The sequence below is a fragment of the Rattus norvegicus genome, chromosome 10 (assembly GCF_021556685.1).
Source record: "Rattus norvegicus strain SHRSP/BbbUtx chromosome 10, alternate assembly SHRSP_T2T, whole genome shotgun sequence".
Classification (NCBI taxonomy): Eukaryota; Metazoa; Chordata; class Mammalia; order Rodentia; family Muridae; genus Rattus; species Rattus norvegicus.
The window spans coordinates 97,372,584-97,394,765 of NC_141543.1; the positions used below are offsets into that span (position 1 = coordinate 97,372,584).

Sequence of the window (22,182 nt, forward strand, 5' to 3'; positions counted from 1 at the left end):
GCCCCTAAAAATGACCCTGTGGTTCCCGTGTGGAGGTTAGGGCTAACTGCTGGGCCACTGAAGTCCTTTACCATGTTGTAGGAAACCATATGTGGGAATCATTTCCTTGAGTAGACATGTTAGATAAGATTTTCATATTGTTTCAGTTTATCTGGAAAATGGGTACCCATATCTCAGCATACCTACAGCCTGGCTTCTTTTTTTTTTTTTTTTTTTTTGGTTCTTTTTTTCGGAGCTAGGGACCGAACCCAGGACCTTGCGCTTCCTAGGTAAGCGCTCTACCACTGAGCTAAATCCCCAGCCCCAACCTGGCTTCTTTTATTCAGTGAGCACTATGTTGGGCTGGAATGAACAGGACAGTAAAACCCGTGGGAAGTCAAGGGTGGTAGGAACACAGATTCTCCCTAGAATAGAAACTTACAGCAGTGATAATATCAGAACTGATGGACAGAGGCAGAGTTAGGGCTAGCATTCCAGGCATGGGAAAGAGCATCCATCTCCTAGGCATCATTACAGAAGAACAAGGAGGGCTCCAAAAATGTGTGTTTGAGGTGCTATGAACTTGGATTTTTAAATGACAAAACCAAATCTGGGTGGTGGTGGCACATGCTTTGGAGACAGAGGTGGGTGGATCTCTCTGAGTTTGAGACCAACTGGGTCTAGAGTTTGAGTTCCAGGGTAGCCAAGACTACACAGAGAAACCCTGTCTGGAAAACAACAACAACAAAACCCTAAAGTCTCGTACAGCCCAAGTGCTCCTACACATCTGATCCTCCTGCCTGTACCTCCCGAGTGCTGGGATTGTAGGCATGCACTGCCTTACCTACCCAGCTGCTTCCATGCCTGGCCTAACGGGAATCGATCTCTACCAGAGTACCATGGAAAGTACGTTCTGTGGAGGAGCTGGACCTAACAGCCTTCTGGAGGATTCTCATAGGTATTGAAGAGAGAAGACTTTTAGGGTGAGCTATGGAAAATGTTCTATCATTCAGGTCTGGGTAGGCTGATACATTTAAAATAGTCATAAAGAAGGTCAAAGAATCTCAAGGCTACTTTCTAAGAACTGCTGACTGCACCTAGGGTTGTTTTTTTTTTTTTTTTTTTTTTTTTTTTTTTTTTTTTTTTTTTTTAATTGGTTAGAAGTCACAGTAAAATGTTTCACCATATACTCCTCTCCATTAGAATGCTAATCATGTTATCTTTTCTGCCAAACTGTGTCTTTGTTCATTCATTACCCAAAAAAGGGTATCATGGGCCAGAAACTTGGATACCAAACAGGACACGAGTTTTGTTCTGTGGACTGTGTAGACCTGTAAAAAATAATTTGCTTGTCATAATCCGATCAGTACATAGTTCCAAAGGGACTAGGAAGTTGTGTGGTGCTGTGTGATATGTAAAGAGGAGTAGGACCTGGTCTTGGGATCAGGAGACCATCAGGCTACCACCTAAAGCACACACGGAAGCTGTGCAAAGATTTGGACAGACATTTGTTGAGGACTAAGGCTGGAAAGAATGTGGACTGTTGAAGAGACGTGCTGGTGTCTGGAGTACTAAGAACCAGGAGCAAAGACAGCATGCCTCCTCCAAGAGAGGGGCCCGGCCTAATGGACCGTGACGAAGACTCATTTTAATCTTTGTTGAAAGCAGTGAAAAGTCACTAGGTTTTTAAGTAATGATGGGATGATATATTCAGATTTGCATTGGCAAAGACTGCTCTGGCTGAAGTGTGAAGGACAGACTGGAAGGGCAAGACTGGGCTTCCAGGAGCCATAGACTGCAATATGAGCAGTCTAGGTGAGAGAAGACCAGTGCTTGGGTTAGTCTGGTGGATCAGTGGATCTGAGACATCTAGAAATAACACTCACATGGCATTTCAGTGGTTTTCACAGTGTGCTACGGGGATCCAAGGGAGTTCTTAAGATCCATTTAGGGCTTCTGTAAGGGCAAGACTTTTTATAATCATTCTAAAACTTGATGCTCCTCCTATCACAAGCAGTAGATTTCTCCAGAGGTTGTCTTTGAGAGAGAGAGAGAGAGAGAGAGAGAGAGAGAGAGAGAGAGAGAGAGAGTGAGAGAGAGAGTGTGTGAGTGTGAGTACGAGCAGACAGAAAGGCAGGGACAGTATCTCATGTATCCCAGGCTAACCTCAAACTCATTATGTAGCAGAGGATGCATCTTACTTAGCCTTCTGATCCTTCTGCCTTTATTTCCTAGTTCCAGGATTATGATTACAGGCATGTGCCACCATACCTGGTTTATTTGGAGCTGGAAATAGAACCCAGAACTTTATGCATCTTGGCAATTATTCTCCCAACTGAACTACATCTTCAGCTTTATGTCTGAAGATACCTGAGCTTGGCTATAGAAGCAGTTCACAGTTAAGAGCTCTGGCTGCTCTTCCAGAGGACCTGGCTTCAGTTTTCAGTACCCCGTGGAAGCACACAGTTACTTAAAGCTCTAGACACAGGGAATGCAGTGCCCTTTTCTGGTCTCCACGGACACTACATGCACATGGAAAACAGATGTATATTCAAGCAAAGATCCATATCATAGAAAAAAAGAATTTTTAGAAAAGAAATAAGGAGTATGGAAAGATAAGTCAGTAGTTGAGAGAACATGTTGCTCTAGCAGAGGACCCACATGATGACTCACAACCGTCCATAAAGTCCAGTTCCAGGGGATCTGAGCCCCCAGCCCCTTTTCTGGTATCCACAGACACCAGGTATGCCCGTGATACATACACATCAGTGTAGAAAAAAAACGCATACATTTTAAATTTAAAAAGAAAATGCCCGAGCTTTATGCCAATGCAGGCCATATAATGAAATCTCTTTTCCTCTGTGAGTCATGGGAAGTTGAGAACCCTCTCTTGGAAAACTAGTTGTAAAACCTAGAAATATTACTCTAACCTAATCCCAGCTTTTGTGTAAGAGCTGGCTCTAAAGAAATTCTCTGACCTACTTTGTTTGAGAATTGGTGCTACAATATACCTTTGAGGGAAGACCCCATTTAATGAGGCCAAGAAGGATTTCAGTAGGCCTTACTGAGTTCCCTCAAGTCTGTTCTGTTAGGTATACCCTTCTTGTGTAAGCACATTTGCCTGTTACATTGAAGTATAAAAATGGAATTTTCCCTGGACCTTTTTGATTTTTATGCTGAAGGCTCTCTTGTGTTGTATGAAACAGTAAATGAATACATAAAACTTAAGGCTGTAGCTGCTATGGCATTGGATTGAATTTTCAGGTGTTGAGGATAAGAGCTAAATTACTGAATTGTGGAGCTAAGAAAATGTCTTACATTTTTATTGAGGAAGTTACTAGAAGAGAATCCGGTTTTGGGTACTGGTGGGAGAGAGACCTAACATTTTGTCATGTTGAATTTTATGTTTTAAAGATTTATTTATTTACTTAAACTTTATTTTTGCTATATCTATGCCTGTTTGAGGGTGTCAGATCCCCTAAAATTGATGCTACAAACAGTTGTGAGCAGCCATGTGGGTGTTAGAAATAGAACCCGGGTCCACTGAAGAGCAGCCAGTGGAGCATCTTAGCCGTAGAGCATCTCACTAGCCACTGTCATGATGAATCTCAAATGCCTTTGAGACAGCTGGACTCATGGGGCTTGAGGCTGAAGATACAGCTCACTTGGTAAGTGCATACCTCATAAACCTGAAAGAAACACTGATTTGTAGCACTGCAAATATTTCATTCAGGTCTGTAGCTCAGAGAGAAGAAAGTCAAGCTAGGGGTAGTATAGGAGTAGTATAAAGGGTGGGAGCAAGGGTAAGGGTTACAATTGTTGTTTTCATTCACAAACATCCAGTGTAAAGCTTTCTAGAGGTAAAGGGAGATGGGAAGAAACAGAGAGTCAAAAGTGGTAAGGACTAAGAAAAATCCTCGTCATAGAAACGGAATCAACAGAGAAGCTAAAGTTAATAGGCTTTAGCAATTCAGCCTCCCTCCTGGTTCTTCCTTAGTCAGACCTGTGAGTAGTTAAAAACTACAGCCTGAAAGACATTCACTGCCATCACACATTTGTATAGCTGGAGAAGAAGTACAAGTGCCCCAGTGCAATTATAGAAGTCTTTACTGAAAATTTTCCTCCTACTGGGTTGAAAGACTGCGTTTTCTCAGTTTATCCTTAGAAGGTTGCCTGAAGCAACTCAGATAACAGAGTAAGTATTTTATATGACAGTTCTTGAAATATTTGAAAGCTGCTATGTTAACCTTTGTTTATTTCTATCATAATGAACATACCATTTTCAAACCAGGTAATTTGTTAAATTAGTTCATGTTAACAACAACAAGGAAAACCTGGGTATGTGTAGTGAGTCATACCTGTGTGGTCCAGTGTTCAGGACATTGCAGTAGGATTGTCATCAGTTCTAGTCCCAAAAGCTACAGTGCGAGGAGACAGTCTTAACAACCACAAAATTGTGTGATAATGAATTTACCTCAGAGAGTTAATAGCCTTGTGAAGAGATCATCAGAGAGACAGATGGAATTCCCCATGAGTTTACCTTTGCCTATGGAAATTCAAGCACTGTTCCTGGGTGATGTTTGCTGGGTGTTGCCCTGAAACTATATAGCCAAGTCACAACTAATATATTTAGATGGCACATTCTAATTCGGTATATATATAAATCACACACACATCATACCATATATACATATACATACATACATATATATATGACAGTAGAGATCTCAGCAAGTAATAAGGAGAAGGATAAGCTGAAAAAGAGAGGGAAGGCAAATAGACCATAGCTAGATATGTGGGCTTCAGCAGGGGATGCTTTGTGGAGTCTCGGACTGTGATGGTGAGAAAGGGAGAGAAACCTGGAATCTCTTGCAGGTAGAGGATGAATTCAGATGAAGGGAAAAGAGAAAAGCTGGAATTTTATTATAGCAATAGCTGGTAGTAGAAAGTCCAAACACTGTGTAGTATAAACTTCTAGTCCTGGGACAAGAATCCATGAGGTGGTTTCTGCTAATACATACTGAGAAAATAAAATTGTCTCCTTTCTTCACTCCAGAGGTTCTTTTTGCAGTAAATTTTGTGTACTAGGTAAGAATATAAAGTGTATGGTGATAGTAGCTGCTTTAAAATGGAAACATAGGTTGTTGCTAGTTTTCTATGGAATAAAAAGATCGAGAAGTATTTTTGCACAGCCTTATCCCATGTGAGCAGTTCAGGAAATGTTGCTTTCTACTGAAGAAGAAAAAGATTTGATTACTCTCCTATCTCATCTGTCCCCTAAAAGAGAAAAGGATTTGGAAATATCTCTTTGCATTTGCAGTGACCTGCACATTAACACTGACCCAAAGGCCTAGAAGTCCCTGTGGAGGCAACTTCCTGATTGTATCAGCTTCCTGATGAGGGTTCTCTGAGAAGAGTGAGAGGCTGCATTTCAGCCCTAAGTCAGAACACAAGTGAAAGAATCATCCACAGTCTAGGGAGACAGTTTGTTTCTGCTCAGCTTCTCTGGTTAAAGAAACTAACAGTAGATGTAGAGAGAGATCCTGTCTCAAAACAAAACAAAACAAAAAAACAAAAAAAAGAAACTGACAGTAACATAATCTGGGAAAAATTTTAACAGCTCACGCTTAAACCCTGGACTTTTCCATTTAGAATGCCTTCAGAGGAAGCTGCAGATAGGCTCTTCTGTGATGCTGGCCTGGGCCTCTTGATGTGGTTAGAGCATCACAGTCAGCCCGGAGTATCAGGAAAGGCTATCCCATGGGAACTGCCTCCTCCCCCCCCTTCTCCTCCCACCAGTGAGTGCCCTCAAAGACTATGGAATCAGTGGTGCTTTGATAACAGAGCTTTGCACCTCCTGGCTTGCTCCTGGTCATTGCTGGTAAATATGTGACTGTCAAGTCTTGTAGCTCAGTGTCCAGCTATTTCTCTCACTTGCTCTCAACTGTTGATGCGCCTCCCATTGGCTCTCAGGTTTTGAAATGAAGATTAAAAACAAAACTGAAAATGCCCTGGAGCAGTCCTGCTGCCTCCTGCTGTTTCCATTTGCTTCCTCTGATAGCCACTGGTCTGGGGAGACTTCCCTTTCCTGCTCCAGGCAGTGGGCTGTGCACAATAGCCCCTGGCTCATCGCCCATCAGATAGCAAGGCTGGCTTTCTGTAGGCCGCAGTGTGGATTGGAAAAAGTGAAAGTCTCTGGCTGGAAATAAAAGCCCAGAAAACCTATGCTCTTACCACCCCCAACCAGGCCCTCCTGTGTCTGCAGCTGTGGCCCTGTGTGCTAGATTCATCCCAACTGCCAAAGCAAGGGGAAGCAGTATGCTAGTAGAGGAGGGAATGCTGTGGACAGTGTCAGATATTACCAACAAGAAAGGCTTTTTCCCTTCTAACTAATCGCTTGTAGGAGACCTTTTAAAAAATTTGTCCTAGGGGTTGGGGATTTAGCTCAGTGGTAGAGGAGCCCTGGGTTCGGTCCCCAGCTCCAAAAAAAAGAAAAAAATTGTTCTGAGTAAAATTATAGTATCTTTTTATTCTAGAGCACGCTAGAAAAGAACAATTGTAACTTGTTTCAGGAAAAGTAAAATTCTAGATTATGGAACCAGTGAGAGAGTGAGAGAAGCAGATTCTTATGCTCAAACACACAAGAGGCAAGGATCATCTAAGCATTTTTCAATGCAGCCCTGGCCATGCTGGAACTCACTTGTAGACCAGGCTGGCCTTGAACTCAGAGATCCAAGTGCCTCTGCCTCCTGAGTGCTGGGATTAAAGATGTGCACCACCGCCGCTTGGCATCTTAGCTGATTTTATTGCGCAGTGAGTTCACAGCAAAATATCCCTAAATTTATACTCAAAGCAGCTTCAGTTTCTATAGAGCTTTAAATACCTAGACAAACTGTCTCCTACAGGCTTCTGAGATCATTTCAATACCATGGCTCAGGTACTGACTTACTTCACTCTGCGATGGAGAGGTTGAGACAGTAAATATGCAAAATTCTTTGCCTATTTTCAATATAATATAGCTTTATGTCAGTCTTCTCATCTGAGACTATGTCCTTGGGTTGATGCTGTTGGGCTTCTGGAGTTGCCCCACAAACTACATGGACACCAGTCTCAATCAGACAGGGATAGTTTATTGAATGCACGTTCTAAGGCTGGTCGATCAGGGACATAGCTTGGACTTCAGGAACTGAGAGCTACTGCCTGGAGCATTTCTCTTTTTTTGTTTTTGTTTTTGTTTTTTTGTTTGTTTTTTGTTTTTTGTTGTTGTTGTTGTTGTTGTTGTTGTTGTTTTCCAGACCTGAGGACCGAACCCAGGGCCTTGCACTTGCTAGGCAAGCGCTCTACCACTGAGCTAAATCCCCAACCCCGAGCATTTCTTAGGGCGAGCTTATAAAGGCTGAAATTGCAAAACCCACAGTCAGCTCCTCCACAGGTGCAGGAAGTGCTGCCTGGTGGTTAGCCCTGACCCAAGCTATTTTAGACATAAAAGTTGATATAAACTTCAAGATGATGGGCCCTAAGCGAAGCTTATGGTTGTAGAATTTCTTGGTGTGTATGTTTAATAAACTATTCCTGTCTGACTGAGATTGGTCTTCATGTGGTTTGTGGGGTGGCTCCTGAGCCCCAACAGATACCTCCAAGAATCAATTGAAGTGTTCTTGGTGGTAATTCATCGAATGTCTTCAGTACAACCAAATGAGCCATATGTTGGAGCAACTGACTTCATGTGGAAGAATGTCTTGGTGAGAATCATCTAATCTCTCTAGAAGCTGTCCTTTAAGCACAAAATGTGAGACTTCTGTCATTCCAGCGCACAGGAGATAGAAACAAGAGGATGTGTTCAAATCTAGCCTAGAGTATATGGCTCTATCAAAAGCAAACAAAAACAAACCTGCTTTTCTCTAGGCATGGCGGTAGTGTATGCCTTTGATCCTAGAGCTCAAGAGACAGAAGCAAAGGGGTTGGGGATTTAGCTCAGTGGTAGAGCGCTTGCCTAGCAAGCGCAAGACCCTGGGTTCGGTCCCCAGCTCCGAAAAAAAGAAAAGAAAAAAAAAAAAAAAAAGAGAGAGAGAGAGACAGAAGCAGATGTATTTGAGTTCAAGGCTACCCTGGTCTTTCAGGCCAGCCAGAATTATATAGTGAAACCCTGTCTCAAAACAAAACAACAAAAACCCCACCCTTTTTCAAGCAGTAGTTTGCTGCACTTTTTTTTTTCTTCAAGTATTTTTCTTCCTTTTGTTGGTCCTTCTTGGTTTAGGAGGAGCCTCCCTAGCTCAGAAAGTTTTGTTGAGGCCAATTTATGTTCAATATATTTTCTCTGGGTATTAAAAGCATCTCAGCCAGACTCTTCAGCAGTCCTTACAGTATACATGGGCCTAACATCTCTCTGTCCTGGAGTGCAGGCTGAGTAAGCTGTGTACAAAATTAATACAGTACGAATACTAAATTTTCCTTCTAAAACTGGCATCTGTCAGGAAAGAGTGAAGTTGGGATGGCTGGTTACACCTTCCAGGGTAGAATGAGTCAAGTTCTTCCCCACACCTGCAGCTACTAAACTTGTTGTTCCCTTAGGCATTTCCACAGAACATCTTCCCTGCAGAGTTCTATCCCAGAAAACCCAATTTAATAGTTGTGAAATAATTTGTTTTTTTTTTTTTTTTTTTTTGGTTCTTTTTTTCGGAGCTGGGGATCGAACCCAGGGCCTTGCGCTTCCTAGGCAAGCGCTCTACCACTGAGCTAAATCCCCAACCCCGTGAAATAATTTGTTAAGGGATGACACTTTGCTAGAAGGTATAAAAGAGAAGGGATTCTTTTTTTAAAAAAATATTTATTTATTTTATGTATATGAGTACACTGTAGCTGTCTTCAGACACACCAGAAGAGGGCGTCGGATCCCATTACAGATGGTTGTGAGCCACCATGTGGTTGCTGGGAATTGAACTCAGAACCTCTGGAAGAACAGTCACTGCTCTTAACCACTGAGCCATCTCTGCAGCCCAAGAGAAAGGATTCTTATGTTTTTGGCTTTCTTCATGATAGAATAAATATGTTCCCCCAAACAGGAAGCAGGCTAGGGGAGTACATCTGAAGGCCAGAAGACAGCATGGTAGACTGAGCTCCCTCTTTAGACTGTGTAGGTCCTGAGGATTGAACTCATTTTTGTGAGGCTTGGTGCTGAGCCAGCTCACTGGCCTTGTTGGTATTTTTCTTCAACTGTTTAAAGATTGCTTTTTTTTTTCCTCAAGTAACAAAAATACCTTGCAGGGTGCCTGCCATTTAGCAGTTAAGCAGAAAATCTTTGCCAAAGGTCTTTTGCAAATTGTTGAAAATCAAATGAAGTAATTACTATGAATGTCCAACAAAAAGGAAACTTGTAATTAAGGACAACATAATATCACTTGTAGTAATCAGGAAGTGTGAGAGTAAATGGTAATGAGAGGCAGCCTCTGGTCACTGGCCAGAATGCCCTCACTGAGGCTGGTACTGCCTTAGCTTCTGGAGCGCTGGGATTATAGCATGTGCCGCCAGCCTAGCTCAGAGTTAACTTATCTGATACAGGTAGAAAATGGGTTAGAGCAGGTGCTTTGAGGCGCTGAGCCCCAGGACATAAGCCTAGGTATATCCAGGTAATTTTTCCTGGACCCCAGCTTCAAAATGTTGTTGGGGCCAAAGCTCAAAAGAACTCAGCTGGTAAACTAATGTGCAGGACCTTTTACTTCTTTTCATAGTTTCAGTCATTACCAGTCAACTATTTAGAATTTATGTTTGTTTTATTCATGGTCTCTTATATCCCAGGCTGGCCTTGAACTCATTATGTAGCAGAAATGATCTTGATCTTCCTGCCTCTACTTCCTAGGTGCAAGGATTATGGGCACATGCCATCGGATCTGGCTCTATTTTTAAAAAATTTTTTTTAAATTTATACTTGTGCCTTGGTTGGCTTCAGACTCAAATGGTCTTCCTCCCTCAGTTCTGACTCAGTCAGAACATATTAAATGAAGACATTAGGATGGAGGGTGGGGGCGCACACCTCTAATCCCAGCACTCGGGAGGCAGAAGCAGGCAGCTCTCTGTGTCTACAGAGTGAGTTCCAGGATAGCCAGGGGCTACATAGTGACCCTCTTTCAAAAATACCAAAGGAAAAAGAAAAGAAATCAGAAGTACACAGTTTCTTGATTACTTTTCTATTGCTGTGAAGAGACATCGTGACCAAGGCAATTTGTAAAAAGAAGCATTTAATTGAGGACTTGCTTAAAATTTCAGAGGGTGAGTCCATAGCCATCAAGGTGATAGACAGGTATGGCACTGGAGCAGTAGCTGGGAGCCTACATTTGATCCATAAACACGAGGCAGAGAGAGACTAGACCTGGGTGAGCTTTGAAACCATTAAAAGGTTTGAAGCCTCAAAGCTCACCCCCATTAACAGACACGCCCCTTAGATCTTCCCAAACAGTTCCATTAACTAGGGACCAAGCATTCAAACTTCTGAGCCTATGGAAGCCTATTCTTACCCAAATCACCACACATAGAGAGCTATTTTTGAGATAGAATCTTACTATGACTGGCCTGGAACTTGATATGCAGACAAGGCCAACTTAGAACTCACAAGAGATCTGCCTGATGTTAAAGGGCTGCAATACCACACTCAGGCTGAGGTTTTTTGGTTTGGTTTGGTTTATTTTTCAAGAGAGGGTTCCTTGGCTGTCTTGGAACTCGCTCTGCAGACCAGACTAGCCTTGGACTCAGAGATCCACATGTCTCTGCCTCTATAGAGTCCAGGGATTAAAGACCTCAGACACCATTGCCTGTCTTTTGTTTTTAAGATAGGTTGCATTTAATTATATGGATATGTGTATGAGTGTGCCAGTGCCAGCTGAAGCTAGAAGCATCCGATTCCCCTGGTGTTGTAATTACAGGCAATTGCGAGCTACCCAACAGGATGCTGGGAATCCAGCTCTGATCCTCTGCAAGAGCAGTGTGAATTCTTAACTGCTGAGTTCTTAACATGTCTCTAGGCCCAACAATAAGTTTTAAATTGTGCTTTACTCCGAGTTTCATGATAAAATCTTACACCATTCTACCTGGAATGTGAGTCATGCCTTTGTCCAATGTATCCATGATGCATTTGCTACTGGTCCATTTGTCACTTAGTAGCTACCCCAGTTACTAGGTTGTATTGTATTATTAGTGCTTGCATTCAAGTAACCCATTTTTTATCTAATGGCTTTAAAGAGTAATGATTTGTGTTTTGTGTCCTGCTGTTAATTTTATTGAAATATTTTGTTATTGTTGTATTTTATTAGTTTGAGTTTTTGTTGTTTGTTTTGCAGTGTGTAGTGTTGGGGATCAAACCAATGGACTTCTTTCTCTGAGCTACATTCCTAGCCTTAGTGGGTTTTTTATGTTTGTTTGGTTTTGGTCTTTTTTGGTACATATCTTATGGTAGTCCTGAGCTCAGTTTCTGTGCTCCTATTTCCGAGTCCTGGAATTATAGGAATACACCCATATGCCAGCTAGTTAGTAATCTCTTATACATTAAACTTTTGTTCCCCCTCCATACACACAGGGTTTGGTATTATTTAGAGTTTCAAGGCTTGCAATGTATCTCCCAATTATATGTATAGAGAATTGAACTGATCATTTTCCTAGGTTCTTCCTTGGATAGGAGGGTGAGGCATTGGTGCCAAAAAGGGAGAAAGAGAAAGATGTAGCATTCAGTGAGAATTCTGGTTAGTTGATATGTTTCTGTTCTAATCCCAGGTTTGGGATAAGGGCTGCTCTTTCTCCACAGCCATTGACCATGGTTGTCTCCTGCTGTAGGAAGGTTACAGTTTCTGACAGGTGCAGACAGTTTATGTTTGGAAGTCTGGATACTCTTCAGAGGGTATTAGTGGGGAAGCTCCAAGAAAGCCTGGGCTGCTGCTGCTCCCGCATTGCTGATTGCTTGTTGGAGAGCCTGATGACCACGGAGACTGGACTTGCCCCAGGGAACCCAGCTCCCTTAATCAGCAGGAAGTAGTTTAAAGAGATGTGCGCCCCTTTCCCTTTAACCTTCTCTCCTACCTCGTGTGTGGGAGTTGGAAGGAACTAGGGTGGAGGCAGGATTTGGAAGGGTGGTAGATTTAAGAACCCAGTAAAGTAAATAAGAAAATAATTGTGCCTGCAGTGACATTATCAAGCGAATTGACATTATGAATAATATATAGGAACATTAAATTTTTTATTACATTTATTGTGTGTGTATACACACATGTACACCTGCATGCCACAGCATGTGTGGTTAGAAGACAACTTGTAGGAGTCATTTCTCCTTCTATCATGTAGATCCTGGAGATTGAACTCTAGGTGTCATGCTTAGTGACAGGTGCGCTCACCTGTTGAGCCATCTCAAGGTCCTAAGAGCATTTTTTAAAGCTGGCTGACATCTAGCTTGCGTCACAGAGTTAGTTTTGATTCATGTTGGAGTCATGGTTTTTGCTTATGTATATTCTAGTGCCACTCCATCTCTGAAAGTTAAGAAGGGGATGATGTTTGCTTCTTCAAGCTGAACATGCTGAATTGCAGGACCATCGAAATTACATCCCTGACCTCTTGGGATCAGTATTCTACCTGGCCCTGCTCTTCTGTGCTACATCTTGGCTCTGTTGTTAAAGGGACTTCTTTCTGTGCTCTAGGCTCCCAGAACCCTGGCCGAAGCTCTCCTCCCCCTGGTTATGTACCTGAGCGACAACAGCACATTGCCCGGCAGGGATCATATACGAGCATCAATAGTGAAGGTGAATTCATCCCAGAGACCAGCGAGCAGTGCGTGAGTATGGGGGTGTGGGGGTGGGGTGTGAGGGTGTACCATGACTTGTGTCAGTCCAAGATTCTGATGGGACTCTGAGTGATCCCATTACAGATCTGAGGAATTTGATGCCCATCCCATAGTGCTTTGAGGACCATTTCTGCCCCAAGATGGGTTATTCCTTTGAAGATGAGATCTAAATATCTTAACCTCACTCGTGGTAGGTGAGCACTCAGTAATAATCCAACTTTGGGGTCTCTCACTAGGCCCCTTGTGAACAGCACTGTGCTGTGCTGATTGTGTGCTTAGTTTATCAGCAGTTTTACTTATGAGCAGCCCTGACCTCTGACAGATTGTTTCTCATTGGCTATATGACGGTGGGGCAGGAAGTCCAAACACGACTAAACTGGTTTATTCTCTCACGGTCTCACCGGGCTACACTCAAGGTGCTACTTGAGCTTTCCTGAGCTTACGATTCTTAGCACAATTTAGTCCTTGTGTTTGGTAGCACTGTAGTCCTTTGTCTTTGCTAGAGGTTGTTCAGAGTTTCTCAGACTCTTTAGGAGGCTGCCTACAGGTCCTTATTATTGACCCCTCTCATAGCATGGCCTTCAAGGCTGCTCTAAGGTTGCAATCTACAAAGATGGAGTCTTCTACAACATAATGTAATCACGGGAATGAGTATTCCTATTCTCTTTGCCTTAGGTTATTGGCTAGAACTAAGTCCCAGTTCTACTTGCACTCAAGGGAAGAGTAACTCATTGGTCACTTATGAAGTGTCCTGCACAGTGGCTTAACCCATTCTGATGGCCAGTTTTTTAACCAGTAGCTTCCTTAATAAAAATTACCCTTTGGATTAATGAACTGAGTAAGGGCAAGAACTCTGCCTTTTTTTTTTTTTTTTCCTTCTTCCTACCTGTAATTCCAGCTGCAGGGGATCTGACACTGTCTTCTAACCTTTGTGGTTATTGCATACCCTCCCCCCACACAAATATATATATACACATAAACAAAAATAAAAAGTAAATACTTAAAAGGGAGGTGGGCTGAAAAGATGGTATAGCAGATAAGAGTTCTTGATGCTCTTGTAGAAAACCCAGATTTGGTTCCTGTGAGCGATACCGGCTGGATTACGATTGCCTGTATTCATCTCCCGGGCATCTGCCATCTCTTCTAGGCTCAGTGAGCTCCGGTACTCATGTGTGAGCGCCACACACACAATTTAATACCAGCATATGTGGGCTTTTTACAGAAAGCAGATTACTGTACCTTTAATTATTCAAGCTATAAGGGATGTGAGAAGCCTTTTAAATGTTCTTTCTTCTGTATGTACGCTTTCCAGGTAATTTTATGTTTAGAGCAGTAAGCTGGACTGCCTTTAGCTTCAGATTTCTTTCCTGGGTTTTTTACTGACTGTATTGAACCTGTACAGACTTTTCTTTGTCATTCCCTAAACAATATAATTGAACAACTTTCCACAGCATTTATGTTACATTATTATATAGAAGTAATCATGATGATGTACAGTATACAGGAAGATGTGTGTTACCTACAAATACTATATTCTGTTATATAAGGGACTAGAGCATATGTAATAAATCTTAATATAAGGGACTCTGATATCGCAGGAATCTGGAACCAGCCCCCATGGATATAAAGTAATGACCGTTTTCTGAGTTTGAAGGCTACAGTTTCATCCTTACCACTTCTATGTCCAGGAGAGGGGAAAAAATGAAGCCTTTAGGAGATTGGTTAGAAAAAAATCTATTCTGTAGGTTCTTTGTTATTGCATTTGACTGGAAAAATATTTTAATTTATGTAGATACCTCTTACTTCTGCTTTAGAGCCAGGAGCTAGGGGTTTGTTTTTCTGGCACCAGCTGTGCACTAACCGTGTTTTATGTCTCTTCACCTTTCTTGGTCTGCAGTGTTCATTGTGAACTGAGGTAATGCTTGTCTGTACAAACTGTGATTTATAGAGTAGAAACAGAAGCATTAAGGTCCCACCCAAACTCCACTGGAAACCTATGCAGGGCAATTCCACATCAAGTGCCAGGCACCAATATTGATGGGCCAAGAGAGTGCCAACAAGAGAAACAGTGCCTGTGCTTGGCTCTGTTGGCAGAGCCCTAAGGAAGCCAGCCAGGTATTTTTTTCATCCTAGAAGCTTGCCTTCCAAACCAAGGGAGAATGGTACGCTATAACCCTTCCTCCACTACATGGGGAAACAAAGACACCTCCATATTCTGACAAAAAGGACCACATGCTGGCTCTACCTGAGTCAGCTGGCTGGGGTTTGAGTCAAACTTTGGTCTCATTGTGTGGCTTGCCTTACAGATGCTAGATCCCCTGAGCAGTGCCGAAAATTCCTTGTCAGGAAGCTGCCAATCCTTGGACAGGTCAGCAGACAGGTATGGAGCTGTGGTGGTTTGGCTTAATAAGTAGGCATTTTGGGGGCGGTTTTAAGAGTAGAATTGGCTAGTCTGTCTCTGATACAGCCACAGATCGAGGATGAAAACTGTTTCTAGAGAGTCCCTCGATTTCCCAGCACTCTAGGAGTGTTTAGAAACAGTAAAATAAGCTTGGTAATAGTTTGGAAGGACAGCTCATTTATTGCTGGCTGTATTGTTCCCATTGCTTTATGTATTGACTTCAGACATTCTACATTCGGCCTATTTTTTTACCTCGTTACTGTGATTTGGATGGAGAAGCAATGGTTTGTTGAAATTTGAAAGAAAAACAGGATTCTCATTGGTCTTTCCATTGTCTTTCTTTTTTCAAATGTTTCTGATTGAATCAGAAGCTAGAAATTAGAAAACAGAATATCCAGACTGCCTAACTTTTATCTCTTGGTGTAAAATACTTGTTCTAACATGCATAGTAAATGTTTTATATAGCCAAATGGCTCTATGGTTCACCCAGTGGTATCAAGGGTTTATTTTGTTATTTTGCTTTGTTGGGACAAGTTCTCACTAAATGGTTGGTCTGGAGCTCTCTTTTCCTACGTCATTTCCTATGTGCCATAACCTGGCTTGAAAGGGTCTTTGGAGCAAGCTGTCGCCTCTTTATGCTAAGAACTCGTTGATTGGGGATTGAGGAGTGGGAAACAGGAATACCTTCCTTCTTAATCATGTGATTAGTTGTCCATGAAGGCGCTGGTTTTGTGGACTAATCACTGTCCTCTAGATGTCACAGAATACACCCCATAGTCACTGGTATGTTGATGTCTTTGGAGCTTGCTCTCCAGTTAGGGAACAAAAGGCACAAATAACCATGGCAAGAGGCACTACCACAGGCAAGGTTGACTCAGCCAGGACAGGAACTGATCCTAAACTTTGGGAATCAAAGGAGAATGGTAGTCTAGTTGATTGAAAGTACAGGGCAGCCTTCTGAACTTCTGGAGAGTTTCTGACCTGTGACCCTTAAAAGATACTTGGAGGACTAGGAAGATGGCTTGGTTCCTAAAGTGCTTGATGTACAAGCCTGTGAACCTGAATCCAGTCTCCCAGATGTCAAGTGAACCAGCTGGGCTCAGCACTGCACATCTGTAAGCAGTGCTAGGGAGGCGGGGATGGGAGGGATAGCTGAGGCTCACTAGCCATCCAGTCCATCCGGGTCCAAAAGTTCAGGGCTCAGTGAGAGACCCTGCCTCTAAAAATAAGAGGGAGAGGGGCTGGGGATTTAGCTCAGTGGTAGAGCGCTTACCTAGGAAGCTCAAGGCCCTGGGTTCGGTCCCCAGCTCCGAAAAAAAGAACCCAAAAAAATAAATAAATAAATAAAAATAAGAGGGAGAACAATAGGGAGAGATACCAAATGCCAATCTCTTTACATGCACATCCACATCCACAAGGTCCATCCAGATTTAACTGGATGTTAGAAAAGATAGCTTAATTTACCCACTTTCCTCCTGGTTCTTGGTTTCTCCATCTCTAAAATGAGATGGTAGTCTAAAAAGAGAATGTCTGATACAGAAACAAACAAATTGGAGTAGCATACTAGGCCTTAAGATTGACTCTTGCTTCCTGGCTGTCTTTGAGCATATAGAGAGAAGTGTTATATTTAACCTATAAGTTATTGATTAGTAATAACACAGCAGTTACTCAATAACTGGTACCTGTATTACTTTTATTATTTGTCCTAATTTACAGAGGTATGAGGATTAAATGAGGGAAAGCTCAGTCTGTAAAATATAAAGCATACACCTTTAATTTCAGCACTCGGGGCAGAAGCAAGCAGATCTCTGTGAGTTCCAGAATAGCCAGGGCTAAAACCCTGCCTTAAACAAAACATTGTTTAAACTACAATGTTTTCATTATTACTGCCTAGGCCAAGTTGATTTGTTGCGGTGGTTTGGTTTGATTAGGTTATTGCCATTCCTCTCCTACTATAGAGATTAGAGAAAAGCCCAAGAATGAAAAGGGGTGAGCAGCTGAGGTGGAGTTCAGTAGAGTAGGTAGAAGTAGCCCTCCTGATTTTGGCCTCAGGCTACTGAGGTAGGGTGGTGAGCACTAGACACCAGCCTCAGGTAGAGCTGTTTTTTTCCACCTCTTTCTCTGAACATTTGGAAGGGGAAACCACTCAGATGCCCTTCCTTCTGCCCTCTTGGCTACTCTAGACAGGCACTGAAGTTTATTTTATAGTCTTTTATTTTTTCTAGCCCATCTTTCAGGAAATCACAAATGTCCCGAGCCCGGAGCTTCCCAGACAACAGAAAGGAATGCTCGGGTGAGTTTTACAGAATCTAGGTGGGCACTGCAGGGTTGCAGAAGTGTCTTGTTGGGATCATAGATGGCTCTAAATTGGAAAGCCAAAACTGTATAGTAATTTTCCTGGAAATTCTACTGTAATGTCTCAGGAGGCTTTAGGAGCTTAAGTGACTCATCCACTTTGATTCACCCTGGGTTTAGAAACTGACTGTTCTGTCTTCCTCAGATCGGGAGACCCAGCTCTATGATAAAGGAGTTAAAGGCGGAACCTATCCCAGGCGTTACCATGTGTCTGTGCATCATAAAGACTACAATGATGGTAAGCGGCCATCTATACTGGCCCCTGCTGGATGGCTGATCCAAGGCCAAATTTTGCCTGGAAAAAACCACCACAAAATGAGGGTTTAGGGGTGGATGGAAAGGAAACCAAGTGCTCTAGCCTCTACATTTTCTCTTAACTCCTGAGGCATTTTGCTCTAGGCTTTAGGCAAAAAATACAAGGAACTAACCAGATATGGGGTTTGAGAGTGTTAGTACAAGAAAATGCTGCCACTGGAAATGTTGTCCTTTGAGTACACGTATGGTCCAGGGTACATCTCTTTAATGTCATCTTCTGTGGCAGTGACAAATAGACTAAAGCTGAGGCAGAGGGATCAGGAGTGGAATGCTGAACAGGTCACACATTTGAGCTGTGGTTTGGCTCTTTGTTGGGCCTGAGGATCAGTCTTATGCCTTCCCTATGTTGGAGACTTCTTGAACCAAGCAACTTCCGAAGTTCTACTTTTGTCTTGATCTTAGGGGGCTGGGACAGCCTTTCTGGCATGAATCAGGTGTGGTGGTGGGGGTGCAGGTGGGATGCACCTGAGCTGGTTGTCCCTGTCCTCTGCTTTTCACAACTGGGGTGTTGGCCAGGCTCTGACTTGTTCTGTCCTCACTCTTGTACCCTTTCAGGCAGAAGAACGTTTCCCCGAATACGACGGCACCAGGGCAACCTATTCACTCTGGTGCCCTCAAGTCGCTCCTTGAGCACAAATGGCGAGAACATGGGTGCCGCTGTGCAGTACTTGGACCCCCGCGGGCGCCTACGGAGTGCAGACAGCGAAAATGCCCTCACTGTGCAGGAAAGAAGTGTGCCAACCAAGTGTGAGCAGTGTCCCTAACTAGGAGGGGGCTATGGGTGCTGACTAGCTGCAGAGGCAAGAGCTCAGCTGCGGTACATTCTTCTGGCACACCCTTCCCACTCTTGAGAGAATTTTGTAAGAGATAACACACCCTAGAATATAGGCCCGATCCTGTGGGTGGATGGATGGTGAACCATTTCTTCTTCGTCTTTAGTTTTCCCATGTTTAAGCTAGAGAGTATATATATATATATATTTTTTTTTTCTTTTCTTTTTTTTGGAGCTGGGGACCGAGCTTGCTAGGCAAACACTCTACCACTGAGCTAAATCCCCAACCCCGAGAGTATATTTTTTTTAAAGATTTATTTATTTTATGTATGTGAGCACACTGTAGAGTGAGTACACTGTAGCTGTCCTCAGACACACCAGAAGAGGGCATCGGATCCCATTACAAATGGTTGTGAGCCACCATGTGGTTGTTGGGAATTAAACTCAGGACCTCTGGAAGAGCAGTCGGTGCTCTTAACCAGAGCCATCTCTCCAGCCCTAAATGTATATCCCAGGCTGACCTCAAACATCTGATCCTCCTGCGTCTGCTTCCTTCAGCGTCTCCTTCAGCAAATCCTACTGGAGTGCACCACCACAACTGGCAAAAGCATATTATTCTTCATCCTTGCCATATTCAGATATTTAGGAGCAAGCTACGCATGGTGGTGCCTGCCTATAATCTCAGGACCATGAGGCAGACAGATCTAAAGTTTGAGACCAGCTTGAGTTATATAGTGAGCTCAGGCCAATGTGTGTTATACACCAAGGCTTTATCTTAAAATCATAATGGACAGACAGAAAATATGCATAGGAGCTTTGAAAATAAGGTTAGTTGATCAGCACAGAATGCTATTTTACTAGTCTTCTATTTTTCAGGACTCTGTCCTTAACGTCCTGTTGACCAAGGGCTTGGGCCTGCAAGAGAAGGAAGGGATGGATGGTGCTGGGTCCAGATACAGAAAGTTCATGCTCTGATGCTCTCTCCTGCTGTTCTCCATAGCTCCTAGTGCTCCCATCAATTGGCGTCGGGGGAAGCTCCTGGGTCAAGGTGCCTTCGGCAGGGTCTACTTATGCTATGATGTGGACACAGGACGTGAACTTGCTTCTAAGCAGGTTCAGTTTGACCCAGATAGTCCTGAGACTAGCAAGGTATGGCCTTCACCTCGCACCGACCTCCAGCCAAAACACCTATTGAGTAACTTGCCTGAAGTGATACAAGTTACCTCCCCATAACTTCTTCTCAGGCTCCTTTGCTGTTCCTCTTAGCTCTAGCCAAGGGGTAAAGGGTCAGTGTTCCAAAGTGTCTGGAGCCCCTGGGAGGACGGCCTCCATGCTAAAGTCCCAAGGAACCCAAACTGAGATGTGATGACCAGGAGGAAGCTGTGGAACTCACTCGTTTATTCTTTTAGAAGTAGGAGTCTCATAGTCTATACCTCAGTTTGAATAGGCAAATACAGTAGTTACTGTAACTAGGCTTCCATAGCCCTCCCTCCCACCTTCCTCCGGGTAAGGAGTACTGCATCCCAAGGGCTGCTGAGCATTGTGGCCGAGGGCTGGACAGTTGAGTTTGCTGTTTCCCAACTGAAGTTCCCAAAGCAGATCCCTGTGACACAGCAAGATAAGCTGACCCTAGGTGGTCAGAACTGTACCCTGAGTGCCTAGGTGACCACTGGTTCCTCTCTAGGAGGTGAGTGCTCTGGAGTGCGAGATCCAGTTGCTGAAGAACTTGCAGCATGAGCGCATCGTGCAGTACTATGGCTGCCTGCGGGACCGTGCTGAGAAGATCCTCACCATCTTTATGGAGTATATGCCAGGGGTATGTACCCTTGGATCCATGTGAAATTCACATAAGAGGGCTTGACCTAGGGCTAATAGCTGTGGGCATGAGTCACTCCTGACCTGGGTCTGATCCCATGAGCTAGGAAACTATGTGTAGTTACAGCAGGACTTGATGTCAGAAAGGCCCTTCCTATGGCTACAGAGAGGGTGTGAGGTGAGAAATGGCCCAGATTCCATCTGACTTGAGAGTCCTGAAGGGCTGGTCCATGTCAAGTAAACCTTTACCCAGAACAGGGGATCCCCTCACCCTGGACTTGCTACCACTTGCATGAGATAAGGACTGTTTGATACTTTTCCCCAAGCTTTCTTACAGCTCCTGACAGAAGTGGCTCATACATGCAAATGAGACTCATGCAAATGAAACCCTGCTCTACTACAGTACTGGGGACTGGAAATAACCTTGTCTCCTCTCACAAGCCAGCCATCAGGGGCACTCTCTTGACTCCTTGTGTTCTATTAGGGCTCTGTAAAAGACCAGTTGAAGGCCTACGGAGCTCTGACGGAGAGTGTGACCCGCAAGTATACACGGCAGATCCTGGAGGGCATGTCCTACCTGCACAGCAACATGATCGTGCATCGTGACATCAAGGGTGAGTAGAGAGGAAGCTGTAGCATAAACATCAAGTCCTAGGTCCAGCCAGACATGGTGGTGCAAACCTTTAATCCCAGGCAGAGCCCTGTGTTCTTTAAGGCCAGCCTGTCAGCATTGTGAGTTCTAGGTCAGTCAAGCCTACATAGTGTGAGACCTAAGTTCAAGACTACCATTAGTTACCAGTAGACCAATCACTACTAACCACTCTGAGCTTTCTGGAAAATAGGATCCCAATTATTTCCTTAATTGAAGATGAGTGTACAAATTGGTTAAACAGTATGGGGAAAATAGCCCAAAATGTAAGTAAATCTTGACTCTGGAGGCTTCCTGCAGCTCATGTCTAAGTCAGTGGTGGCTCTGGCCTTTCTGCACCTGGAAGGGGAGGTAATAGGGAAGTAAAAGAAAGGTGCAAAGTAGCAGCCTCTGCCCTTTGTGCCTTAGGAGCCAATATCCTCCGAGACTCGGCTGGGAATGTGAAGCTTGGGGATTTTGGGGCCAGCAAACGCCTGCAAACCATCTGCATGTCAGGGACAGGCATGCGCTCTGTCACTGGCACACCCTACTGGATGAGTCCTGAAGTCATCAGTGGCGAGGGCTATGGAAGAAAGGCAGATGTGTGGTGAGTAGTGGGTTATGCTATCTATCTCCCTGACTGAGCTGAAGGACCTCTGGATCAGACATGATTGGGGACTTGACCGTATGAGAAAGAGAGGCTGAGGACCGACTCTTGTTGGCTGGTGCACCCAGGGATCGATTCTATAGCAGGGTGAGGGGATAAATGCAGAGCTCACTGACAAATGGAACGAACTTTTACCCCAAGCAACTAAGGGCTATTGCTAAAGACTTAACCATGGGAGTCAAAATCTCTCATGTTTGATGGGTCTTTTTAAGAAGCAGGTTTGGGGTTGGGCCTAATGGTTAACCCTGTTAATCCCAGCACTGGGAAGGCAGAAGCAGTCAGATCTCTGTGAGTTCAAGGCCAGCCTGGTCTACATAGTGAGTTCCAAGCAAACCAGGAATAATGTAATGAGAACATGTCAGAAGGAAGGAAGGGAGGGAGGGAGGAAGGAAGGAAAGAAAGAAAGGCAGGTTCTGGGGCTAGGGAGGATGGC

The 22,182-nt window shown here is 43.7% G+C and overlaps 1 protein-coding gene across 2 annotated transcripts in view; it reads left to right on the forward strand.

Annotated features, from left to right (window-relative positions):
* Map3k3 (mitogen activated protein kinase kinase kinase 3) overlaps nt 1-22,182 on the forward strand; it is a 68,414-nt gene that overhangs the window by 42,681 nt on the left and 3,551 nt on the right. For both annotated transcript variants that reach the window (XR_015630647.1, NM_001107058.3), the window contains 9 exon segments: nt 12,654-12,787; nt 15,103-15,176; nt 17,423-17,490; nt 17,698-17,790; nt 18,423-18,614; nt 19,640-19,788; nt 20,324-20,455; nt 20,939-21,068; nt 21,512-21,689. Coding sequence is in view for 1 of the 2 variants with exons in the window: in NM_001107058.3 (NP_001100528.1) it covers nt 12,654-12,787; nt 15,103-15,176; nt 17,423-17,490; nt 17,698-17,790; nt 18,423-18,614; nt 19,640-19,788; nt 20,324-20,455; nt 20,939-21,068; nt 21,512-21,689 (1,150 nt within the window). In the remaining variant the exon portion in view is untranslated.